At 46.3% G+C, this 12712-nt stretch overlaps 1 protein-coding gene across 6 annotated transcripts in view; it reads right to left on the reverse strand.

Annotated features, from left to right (window-relative positions):
• NUBPL (nucleotide binding protein-like) overlaps positions 1-12712 on the reverse strand; it is a 399736-nt gene that overhangs the window by 70448 nt on the left and 316576 nt on the right. For 2 of the 6 annotated variants that reach the window (XR_825857.1, XR_825856.1), the window contains exons 11-12: positions 3746-4282; positions 2723-2798 (exon numbers count right to left, since the gene is read on the reverse strand). The exons of 1 other annotated variant lie outside the window; for it this stretch is intronic. Coding sequence is in view for 2 of the 5 variants with exons in the window: in XM_010846988.1 (XP_010845290.1) it covers positions 4109-4282 (174 nt within the window). In the remaining 3 variants the exon portion in view is untranslated. Of the gene's footprint in view, positions 1-836; positions 1078-2722; positions 2799-3612; positions 4283-8227; positions 8429-12712 lie in introns of those variants that run through there. 3 more of the 6 variants (XR_825858.1, XM_010846988.1, XM_010846992.1) reach the window with 3 other exon arrangements.

The raw sequence follows: 12712 nt of genomic DNA on the forward strand, positions 1-12712 counted from the left end.
AAGATTCAAAGAATGTGTTTACGCATTTTTTGGGGAAAGCTATCTTAGAGGAGATAGGCAAGTGGAGATTAGCTGGACACAGTGGTCTGATCACGTTAAATAAACAAGCTCCCTGCATCGTGGTGGCTGCTGACTGGGAAAGCAGGTATTAGGATTTAATTCCAGCCAGTGAGTGACCACACCCCGAAAGGCATCTTGCTGAGTGCCATGAATCAGTCCTGCATCCAGGTTGGGACTGGCTCTCAACGGAATTCTCTCCTAACCTTTAAGGCCATGTGTTTCTGCTCATTTCTCTTTGTGACAGAACAGAGAATATTCAACTTTGGGACTTTTACTCCAACCCTTCCTGCAGGGAGAGGGGGGATCACAGCCAGTAGAAAGAAAAAGAAGATACGTATAAATCAAGCAGCATACCACTGGGGCGGGGGAAGCGGCTCTGTTCTGGCCCCAGATGACATGGGTGGATGGCAAGCAGGCCCCACCCTGAAAGGCTAAGCTGTGATGCTTAGATGCAGCTCAGAGAATCTCGAGAGGTAGAAAGACAGTGGTCCAAGGTGCCTTTGGTGAGAGGATACAGAAACCTGCCCCATGAATAGGCAGAAGTGCTTGCTGTAAAAGCTCCCAGACTCAGCAGCAGGGAGAGGACCTCCGCCAGTTCCGCATTTGTTCTGTGTGGTTCAGGAGACTGCACAGTGGACAACGACTCGATCCCAGGGGAAGTCTCTGACAGGACATTAAAAAAAGATGCCCCTCAGAGTCTAAATGAAACACTCTCAGAATTTCCCATCACGAATTCAAGAAGTCAATTTTACTAGATCAATAGGAAGGGATTTGAAACTAATTAATCAGTGCAGAGATCAGATCAGCCAATGACAGGAAGACAAAGTGATGGATACTTGGCAAGTCAGTGCAAGGCCTGCCTGGATTCAGACAGTGAGATAACACTGGGGCTCAGGCCCGTGGAAGAAATTCCAATTGATCAGTGAAGGGAAGAAAGTTGGGTGACAAATCCACCGTTTCCAGCCATCTTCAGGGGATATCCTCTGAGGGGATGACACTCAGATTGATTTCCCATTGCTGGAAGAAAAAGAAGGAAGTAGAGGTATTAAGAGACCATAAATAACTTTTAATAAAGCCAGGCAGGTGGCTGAAAGAATGTATGTGTACAGGAAAAATGAAGAACAAAAATAATGCACAAGTTTCCACCATCAACAGAGTGACTACGAGTCAGTAAAACTGGGATGGGAAACAATATGGAGTACCTTAACACCTTAAGTAGCCAGCAGCCACACCCTCGAGGTGCCGGCAGGGAATGGGGCCTTCTCTCAGGCTCCAGTTCCCTCCTCGCCTAAAACAAAGGGTTGGGCCAGATGAGCGACAAGGCCTAAAGATGCTACTGTTTATTCCTATTCTAGAGCCATACTGTGGAGAAGGCAATGGCACCCCACTCCAGTACTCTTGCTTGGAAAATCCCATGGATGGAGGAGCCTGGCAGGCTGCAGTCCATGGGGTCGCTGAGGGTCGGACACGACTGAGCAACTTCACTTTCACTTTTCACTTTCATGCATTGGAGAAGGAAATGGCAACCCACTCCAGTATTCTTGCCTGGAGAATCCCAGGGACGGGGGAGCCTGGTGGGCTGCCGTCTATGGGGTCGTACAGAGTCGGACATGACTGAAGTAACTTAGCAGCAGCAGCAGAGCCATACTGAGAGGGGCACAGGTCAGTGTTGACCAAGAATTGGCCATAACTGTGTCACGGGAAGACACAGTCTTGCCTGGCTTTACTAGGTTATTTATGTTCTCTGATCACTTCCACTTCCTTTCAGCAATGGAAAAATCAATCTGAGTGTCACTGGCCATCACTAGGTCGTGGGAAGTTTCCTAAATCAGGACTAGATCTGGCCTCAACACACTCCCATCACTTAATTTTTCAAAATCCTTTCAGAACCCAGTCAAGTTGTATCCCATTATTTTATATGTGCCTAACACCATTCTGGCCACATAGTGGCTCAAAATGTACACATCCCTCACGTCTCCTGGAGCACAGAAAAGCACTCAGCCTTTGGAGCCAGAAAGAACTGGGTTCAAATCCTCATCATACCACTAGCTGGTTGTGGGATTCTCAATTGGTCACTTCCATACGATGGAACAGTAGGCAGTATGAAGAAGAATGAGCTGGTTCTATAGGAACTCACATGGAAACATGCCCACAATATAAGTTTAAAGTACATAACAGACAAGAGTCAAACGATGAAAGCAAGTGTTCATCAGGGGATGATGGGCCAAAAAAAAAAAAGTAATATATATAAGAACGAGATATTATTCAGCCTTAAAAAGGAAGGAAATTCTGACATTCTATAACATAGTTAAACCTAGAAGACATTATGCTAAATGAGATAAACCAATCACAAAAGGACAGATACCTAATGATCCCCATCTATACTAGATTCCTGAATTAGTTAAGGTCATAAAAATAGGAAGTAGAGTGGTGGTTACTAAAGGCTGGAGGAGGGGGACTGGGGAGTCAGTTACAATAAAAAGGTAAATGACAGAACAGTGAGTTTGGTATGCTCCAATTTTGGTTAAAGCCTTTTCCTCTCTGTGTGTTGTCTTTGTACAGAGGAAAGTCTGGAAGGTTGCCTACCCCACTGCTAACAGGGTTCCTTTGGGGCAGTAGGACTGCAAATGGGTGGTAACAGATGACATGATTTACAAGTTACCTGCATCTCAAGGCATGAAGATTTGTGTTCAGTTTTGACCAGGCAATGTCAGTAAATTCTGACTCTCAAAACTTCCCTGTTTCAAAAGGAAAAAAAAGTATTTATCATTACTCTTGTCATTCCCTCCTGGGATGCTGTCTATGGTTTTCTATTTTTTACCAAACACAGTCTGGACGCCATTGCTTGGCATGTAAGACCTGTACAAATGGGCTGCAACCAGCCTCTGACCAGTCTCATTGAGTTGTCTCCATGTGCCAGGATCACAGCCATTCAATTCTCCCTGAGCACAGTTCTTCACCTCTGTGGCCTTGATTGAGCCTTTCTCTCCAGAAACTGTCCTTCTCCTCAATCTCTGCCAGCAGCCCTCTCATCCATTCCTCATGTACACAGTCTCTGAATTCCTGGATGGAAGCAATCTCTCCTTCCTCTCCCAATCATCACACCTAGCTCATCCCTGGCTCACTTGTGTGTACATCTTCTCTCCCCTCAGGGACCCCCTGCTCCTGGAGAGGAAGGATCATGCCTCATGCAGCTTGGTAATTCCCAGGGCACCTACTATGGCAATAATAACTTAAGAGCAACAGTGGTGATGGTGGTGAGAGCTCCACACGGTACACCTCGCTCACCTCATCCAGTCCCAGCTGCTGCCGTTCACTGAATGCCTGTGAGCCAGGCTCTGAGGTCAGAAGTGACATATATCACCTCACTTCATTCTCACGGGACTTCTGTGGTATAGGTGTTATTATCCCCATTTTGCAAACAAAGAAACCATGGCTTAGAGATTAAAACACTTCCTAAGATCACACTGCAAAAGTGGAGATATGCACTCAGGCCTGACTGGCTCTAAAACACGTGATCCAAATAATTATAATCAACTGCCTCCCCCGTATACTGGCACATGCAGTGGGCACTCAATACCTGCCTGTTTCATGACTGCAACTGGAGAAAAGGCACCATGCCATGGGCAGAGCACAATGGCTGTGGACTCAATGTTGTAAACAAAACAAAACAAAAAATACCCACTGTGCTCTGGGATCCTCGGCCAGTGGAATTCCTAGAAGTGTCAGCTCACACCCGCTGGCAACATTTGAACAACATTCAAGACTGTTCAGGCCAACCACAGCTCTTCCTTTGCTCTCTGTCTCAATCGATTTCAGATATCCATTTCTCCCCAACCAAAGCTTCATCTTCTCCCCATCAACACCCAAGGGCTCTGCTCATATGTGTCAATGGTTCAGTCTGGAAAGTGGCGGGGAGGCGTGATTCTCTTGGATTCTGACTTCAGACACATAGACGCGAGGAAAGGAGCCCTGCAGAGTTGATCTGGCCCACTCGCCTGCTCGTGCTCTCCAGAAGCAGCGATGACGAGGAACACAGGAAAGATTCTCAGATGTGGAGAACAGATTCTAGAGGCTCTAGGAAGGACAGGAAGGAGGGACCTGCCTGCTGACCTCCGTGCCCTAGGCCTTCTTCTTCAGAGGCAGGTGACCCCAGTACGTGGTGAATGTAGACGTGCACTCTCCACACGTGCTCCCGGAAAACACAGAACAGGTCCCAAGACTTGGTGTGAAAAAAAGTATGTAAAACATCTCATTAATAATTATGTCGATGACATATCAAAAAGATAACATTTTGGATAATTAGGTTAAATATATATATGGTTAAAATTAAGCTTTAATTTTTAATATATATAGAAAACATGAAATAATATATATGATTTGCATTTGTTGCTTGCATTATATTCTCATTGGACACAGCTGATCAGACCTCTAGCTCCTCTGCTGTAGGTCCATGCCTGAGACTCTGGCTTTCCGGACTCAGATCAGCCCCACCTGGGTTTTCTGTGCAGCGGCAGTTATGGTGCTTAGGGTTCCCCGCCTCTGAAGCCAACAGCAAAGTTTGAGAATAAGAAAGAACTAGACAAATGGAGAAAGTAGTATCGACATATATACATTATCATGTAAAACAGATAGCTGGTACGAAAGTGAAAGTTGCTCAGTCATGTCTGACTCTCTGCGACCCTATGAACTATACAGTCCATGGAATTCTCTAGGCCAGAATACTGGAGTGGGTAGCCTTTCTCTTCTCCAGGGGATCTTCCCAACCCAGGGATTGAACCCAGGTCTCCCATTCTTTACCAGCCAAGTCACAAAGGAAGCTCAAGAATACTGGAGTGGGTAGCCTATCCCTTCTCCAGGCAGTCTTCTCGACCCAGGAATCAAACTGGGGTCTCCTGCATTGCAGGTGGATTCTTTACTAAATGAGCTATTAGGGAACAAGTTGGTATATAACACAGGAGCCCAGCCTGGTGCTCTGTGATGACCTAGAGGGGTCAGATGGGGAGAGGGGAGGGAAGCTCAAAAGGGAGGAGATATATGTATATTTAGGGCTGATTCGTGTTGTTGTAAGGCAGAAATCAATGCAACATTGTAATTTTCCTCCAATTAAAAAATTATAAAAAGAAAGAACTAGATCTTTGAGTATTCACTCACATTTCCCTCCCAGCCCATCTCCCTGGGACTGCTGCTGCTACTGCTAAGTCACTTCAGTCGTGTCCGACTCTGTTCGACCCCATACACGGCAGCCCACCAGGCTCCCCCGTCCCTGGGATTCTCCAGGCAAGAACACTGGAGTGGGTTGCCATTTCCTCCTCCAATGCATGAAAGTGAAAAGTGAAGTCACTCAGTCGTGTCCGACTCTTAGCGACCCCATGGACTGCAGCCCACCAGGCTCCTGTGTCCATGGGACAGTGGTTTTCAAAATGTGGCCCTTGAACCACCTACATCACTTCACCTGGGAACTTGTTAGAAATGCAAGGGATCAGGCACTATCCAGAACTGTACATCCCTAAACCTTGAAGGCCTCTTCCATCATAGGTCAGTGCTGTAACGAAACAGGGAGATACACCTTAGATTTTCTAAGGTTGAAACAGCAATGTGGAAAGGGAACAGCTTTTCCTACTGTCCACCAAGAGGAAAGCAGCTGATGGTCAAGAGAGGCCTGGGACACTTTCATCCTCTGAGGCTCTGGGCATGTGAAAACAAGTTCAGTTCAGTTCAGTCGCTCAGTCGTGTCTTACTCTTTGCAACCCCATGGACTACAGCACACCAGGCTTCCCTGTCCATCACCAATTCCTGGAGCTTGCTCAAACTCATGTTCACTGAGACAGTGACACCATCCAACCATCTCATCCTCTGTCGTCCCCTTCTCCTCCCACCTTCAATCTTTCCCAGAATCAGGGTCTTTTCAAATGAGTTACTTCTTTACATCAGGTAGCCAAAGTATTGGAGTTTTAGTTTCAGCATCAGTCCTTCCAATGAGTATTCAGGGCTGATTTCCTTTAGGATGGACTGATTGGATCTCCTTGCAGCCCAAGGGACTCTCAAGAGTCTTCTCCAAAACCACAGTTCCAAAGCATCAATTCTTTGACACTCAGCTTTCTTTTTGGTCCAACTCTCATATCCATACATGACTACTGGAAAAACCATAGCTTTGACTAAATGGACCTTTGTTGGCAAAGTAATGCCTCTGCTTTTTAATATGCTGTCTACGTTTCTCATAGCTTTTCTTCCAAGGAACAGGAGTCTTTTATCATGGCTGCAGTCACTGCCTATAGTGATTTTGGGGCCCAAGAAAATGAAGTCTATCACTGTTTTCAATGTTTCCCCATCTATTTGCTAAGAAGTGATAGAACCGGATACTATGATCTTTGTTTTTTGAATGTTGAGTTTTAAGCCAGCTTTTTCTCCTCCTTCACTCTCATCAAGAGGCTCTAAAGAGTCTTCATAACTCTTTAGTCTAGTTCCTCTCCACTTTCTTCCATAAGGGTGGTGTCATCTACATATCTGAGATTATTGATATCTCTCCTGGCAATCTTCATTCCAGCTTGTGCTTCATCCAGCCCAGCATTTCTCATGATGTACTCTGCACATAAGTTAAATAAGCAGAGTGACAATATACAGCCTTGACATACTCCTTTCCCAATTTGGAACCAGTCTGTTGTTCCATGTCCAGTTCTAACTGTGGCTTCTTGACCTGTATACAGATTTCTCAGGAGGCAGGTAAGGTGGTCTTGTAGTCCCATCTTGGCGAATTGGCTTTGGCGTAGTCAAAGGTGGCTTTGGCGTAGTCAATAAAGCAGAAGTAGATGTGATGTGAAAACAAAGGCATGTCCAAATAGGGTTTCAAAAATTGTGACATATTTTAAAAATTTAATAAATGAAGGCTTGTGCCACATGTAAAATTTAAAACACAAAACAGTGTGATCATCTATTCACAATATAATAGAAGGATTTATTTTTGAAATTTACGGGCATGGTACCAAAGTCTGGCAGAAATTTAAAGCCGATGATCGTTTCCTTCTTTTAGCCCTATTAGCATATCTTTGAAGATAAAACTTTTAAAATCCAAATTTGAAGCCTTTGGTGAGTGTGAGAATTCTGGATGAAAGGCCTCCCTTTGCTATGCGCCCCCTTTCTGAGGGGACCCCTGGAGAGACGTCCTTTATAAATGTGGCCAGGGGCAGCTGGGTGATGGGGGTCAGCCAGCAACGGAGAGCCTGGCACCAGACTGCTGAGGTGGGTTGGGGGACACAGGAGAGAAATCAGGGTTCTGAGGGTGTGCCCAGGCAGTGCCAGCCAGCACTTTCCCATCCCCCTCTTCCCTGGTGGCTCAGATGGTAAAGAATCTGCCTGCAATGTGGGAGACCTGAGTTCAGTCCCCGGCTAAGGAAAGATCCCCTGGAGAAGGGAGTGGCAATCCACTTCAGTATTCTTACCTGGAGAATTCCATGGACAGGGAAGCCTGGTGAGCTACAGTCCACGGGATCGCTAAGAGTCGGACACAACTGAGTGATTAACACACACATGTGATCAGTGCCCATGTCTGCAGCTCGCCACCTTCTTGGCCTCTGGTGCCCCCCCATCCACAGACTGCTGGCAGCCCAAAGTGGAGCAGTGACCGTTGCAAAACACCTTTTACCAGTGAGATGAGTCCTCTGGCTTGATACATAGTTGCTGGGGAAGGGGAGGAATTGGAGAACCACTTGCCTGTATAGAACCTGCAGTAGTGTGGGTTTATAAAAGCACAGCTTCTTCTGTCCCAGAGGCTGGACTGGGTTCAGGGCTCAGGACTCCTTGTGATATTAGGCTTTAGGAAGAAGAGAAAGCAATGCCAGACTGAACAGTTACTGCCTGGGCAGCGGGCACATCAGTGAGGAGTGTCACTGGCCGCAGCAGCATATGCTTTCTTCTTTGGGAGGTGAACTCAGAGACATGCCAACTAAAGGCCTTGCCAGCTGCAAGCCTCTGAGGTCTCTTTGGAGGCCCCCAGCAAGGTCTGTGGCATTCGAGCAGTACAGGCAGCCTGGGTGCCACAGGGTGGAGCGGGGCGGGGGCGGGGAGGCACCGGGCAGGAAGAAACAGCAGCCCTTGCTCTCCTGGACTCTCTGCATCAGCAGCCGCCACCACCTTCCTATTTCCTGGAGATGTGGCCCCAGGCCTCATGTCATCCTCTCTCCAGAGAACCAAGGCTTCCAGGGACAAAGGTCACGCCCAGGCAGATGTGAGTGAGAGCTGGGGTTCCAAGTCCAGGGCCAGCACTCACACTTCATGGTGTCCTCAGCCAGGGCAGGGTTGGTCTGAATCTGTCATTTCATTTTTCTCATCACTCTCCCTCTTGGTCAGCAGGTTCCTGAATTTCTCCAGACTATGGAAAATCCGAGGAGGAGGGGAGAGAAAGGCAGAGAGAGAAGGGAGGAGAATGAGCACGTGGCCCATCCACTACCTCATGGCACCAGGGTGGTAAACATTTGGAGAGAAGCCAATCGTCTGGCGCCTCAAATCTTCCACATCTCTCCAGCCAAGATTCAGACCTGTATATTCTGGGCTCTTTCTGCCCCATTTCACCAGGCTTTAAATTACCCAGACCTGGGTCTGGGTTATTTTGTCCAAAACTTTCCTCTGGAAATCCAGATTGTGATGCAAGATATACATTCTTGGAATCAGATTTCTGAGGCCTAAATGCATGACAGTGTAGACTTAGCAGGCTGACTGCATCCCATTTCCACCAGCCCATGGGGTGAATACACAGTGAGGTAATCATCACTTCCTGCTGGCTCGGGAGACAGCAATAGTACAGATAAATCGGGATAACCTAGCCAGGGCTCAGCTTGTCCTGGCTATTCAGAGAGAATAAGGAAGAGGGCCTCAGATGATTTGTACAATCAATCCCAAGGTTGTCAAATTGTTCCTTCACTGTGGAATTATTGGTTTCAAAATCCACCCCTAGATTCTGTTATGACAGAAGATCATTTTGGAAAGACAACCAAAGCCCAATCCCAGAGAGTCTCCCAACAAGTGCTGTAGTAATAATACTGGTGATAATAATGGTGGTTAATAAATATCACTTTGTGCCGGTTATAGTTCTAATGCTTCACGTGGGTCTGTGGGGAGGGCAAGGACCATCCTTGGTCAGGTGGCCTCAGCCAGCTCTCTGCAGTACAGTCCCTTGCCCTCTGCTAAGCCTCCAACATAGACATGTCTCTTTTTAAAAATTTGCCATCTCATGCACCATGTGGGATCTTGGTTCCCCAACCTGGGATGGAACCCATGTCCCTTGCAGAGGCACAGCATCTTAGCCACTGGACCACCAGGGAAGTCCCAGAACAGACATGTCTTGACTCTTCAACATTCTTGTTCAAGTCTCAGCCAGCCTAGGACCCGGGCCTACTTCTCCTCACCACAAGGAAAGAGCAGTAAGCCTCTGACGGCTGCATTCAGTGGGGTGTTCTTTAGAAGAAAACTCCAGAAGAAGGGACTGTGAGTCTCCAGGAGGCAAGCACTGTTTTTGCTCATTGCTTTTGTTCCTCTAGGGAGCTGTAAGGTGTGGTGGGTGGAGGTCTAATTTGGTGAAAATATGTAAAAAGCATAAGCTAATTCATAAAGTTATTATTGTCTTTCTAAAGCAGCCTATGTAGATCACAACAAACTATGGAAAATTCTTTAAGAGATGGGAATCTAAGACCACCTGACCTGCCTCCTGAGAAATCTGTATGCAGGTCAAGAAGCAACAGTTAGAATCAGACATGGAACAACAGACTGGTTCCAAATTGGGAAAGGAGCATGTCAAGGCTGTATACTGTCACCCTGCTTATTTAACTTACATTCAGAGTACATCATGCAAAATACCAGACTGGATGAAGCACAAGCTGGAATCAAGATTGCCAGGAAAAATATCAATAACTTCAGATATGCAGATGATACCACCCTTATGGCAGAAAGTGAAGAGGAACTAAGAGCCTCTTGATGAAAGTGAAAGAGTAGAGTGGAAAAGTTGGCTTAAAACTCAACATTCAAAAAACAAAGATCATGGCATCTGGTCCCATCACTTCATGGCAAACAGATGGGGAAACAATGGAAACAGTGACAGACTTAATTTTTGGGGGCTCCAAAATTATTACAGATGGTGACTACAGCCATGAAATTAAAAGATGCTTGTTCCTTGGAAGAAAAGCTATGAGAAACCTAGACAGCATATTAAAAAGCAGAGACATTATTTTGTTGACAAAAGTCCATCTAGTCAGCTACGGTTTTTCCAGTAGTCATGTATGGATGTGAGAGCTGGATCATAAAGAAAGCTGAGTGCTGAAGAATTGATGCTTTTGAACTGTGGTGTTAGAGAAGACTCTTAAAGAGTCCCTTGGACTGCAAAGAGAACAAACCAGTCAATCCTAAAGGAAATCAATCCTGAATACCAATTGGAAGGACTGATGCTGAAGCTCCAACACTTTGGCCACCTGATGCGAAGAACTGACTCATTGGAAAAGACCCTGATGCTGGGAAAGATTGAAAGCGGGAGGAGAAGGGTACAAGGATGAGATGGTTCGATGGCATCACTGACTCAACGGACACGAGTTTGAGCAAGCTCCGGGAGCTGGTGATGGACAGGGAAGCCTGGCATGCTGCAGTCCTTGGGGTTGCAAAGAGTTGGACACGACTGAGTGACTGAATTGAACCGAACTGAAAGCAGCCTGCTCTGAGGTAGCAATTACTCAAGTATATTGAAAATATGAAACCTTATCAAACACATGTGCACTGCATAGCACATACCTGTGGTAAAGTGAAAGTCACTTAGTCAAGTCTGACTCTTTGGGACCCCATGGATGTTGCCCTATAGCTCTTCTGTCCATGGATTCTCCAGATAGGAATACTGGAGTGGGTAGCCATTCGCTTCTCCAGGGGATCTTCCTGACCCAGGGATTGAACCCGAGTCTCCTGCACTGCAGGCAGATTCTTTACCATCTGAGTCGTCAGGGAAGACCTACAAGTGCTCCTAAAATGCTAGTAGGCATAAACCTTATTTTTCTAGCATGTGTCCTGCGTAGAGCAGGGCAAGCAGGGGAGTAAGAACAGTGTCATGTGGCTCCTGCCTGTGCACTGGCTGCAGAGTCGAGCACAGGGTGCCTGGGGCTTCAGCAGCATCATCACCTGTTATCCTCACCTCACACCCATGAGGGAGGGACCCTCATCCCAATTAACAGATGAGAAAACTGAGGTTTGGGAGTCAAATGATGTCCTCATTATTGCACAGCCATCAATAGAAGAACTTGTTGGAACCCGGGCTTCTCTGATTCCAATGACCGGAACTAGAGATAAGATGCAAGCAAGACAACATAGAAAAATTCTCCCAAATTATGCCCCAGTTATGCCCCAAAGCCCCCTAATTACAGATGTGATTACAGAATCCTGTCACTTCCTTTCTTTTGCATCTTCCTTGCCTTCCTGATCCAGTCAGAATATATTTTAGATGGGTCTCAAGTGGGGTGTGCCTTTGCCTACAAAGAGCCATTCAGACACTGGAGCAAGTCAAGCCAGTAGGTCTATTAATAAACGCCCCCTTCCAGAAGCATACTTCTACCAGCACAGCTTCATTAGAAGGACTCAGATCCCAAGCTGGTCAAAAGGGCCATCACCCAGTGGTGCCAGGTCCAAATAAGAGAGGCACTGGTTACAGAACCAGTGACACCACGGGCTGTCCAAGAGAAGCACAACAGAAGGTTCTCCAGGAAGCTTCTCAGCGTTCAGGGAAGTTGATCTCTGCAGATTCAGCATCCTGAGGAGCCAAGGCCAATTCCAGGCCGGGCATGTTCTAACAAATGCAGCACTCAAGCCCAAGACGTTCAAATTGTTACCTCATGTTAAAGAGAGCCCAAAGCTGCAAGCAATTAGCACTGCATCTGTGAGACTAGGGAAAGACAACCAAGAGAGCAGGGCTTAAAATGACTATTTTGGTCCATGTGGAAAATTGATATGTTACGTGCATGATAAAATCCTTTCAGATATGCTTTTAAACCTTACATTTTTAAAATTCAGGGTTTAAACGTTATTCTGGGAAAAGCAGCATGAGATCTACAGCATCAGGAGATCCGTAAGTAAACCGAAAAGCTGTTGGAACCTTCAGCAAAGGAATTAATGCAATAAATGAACTCAGGCGTTAGTGCAAGTGAATCAAACTGCATAAATTATAAAATTTAATCAGTCATGGAATTTCAATACTCAAAAGGACCTTGAAAATTATCTGTTACAAGAGCAAGAATTATGGAAAATAAATGGTCAGGTGGAGAAAATCTCCTGGCTAGAGAAATGTACAAAGAAACAAGAGAGTCAGGACGTAGCAGGCACAGTGGTTGGAAAGTTCAGGGTTTTGCTCAGCCAGCTTGGGTCTGAAGCTCAGCTCTGCTTCTTGATGGCGGTGTGAACCTGGCTGGGTTGTTTGATCTTCCTAAGTGAGTTTACACCTCTGCAAAATATGTCAGTGCAACATGAGGTTATCTGAGTCTTAGGGGAAACCATCTACAGAAAAGACTTATTACGGTGCCTGGGACACCACATGGTTCCTGAGAGGTCAGCATTCTCTGCTGCTGCTGCTGCTGCTGCTAAGTCGCTTCAGTTGTGTCCGACTCTGTGCGACCCCATACACGGCAGCCCACCC

This window comes from Bison bison, unplaced genomic scaffold, assembly GCF_000754665.1.
Source record: "Bison bison bison isolate TAMUID 2011002044 unplaced genomic scaffold, Bison_UMD1.0 scf7180017864242, whole genome shotgun sequence".
In the NCBI taxonomy this organism is placed as follows: Eukaryota; Metazoa; Chordata; class Mammalia; order Artiodactyla; family Bovidae; genus Bison; species Bison bison.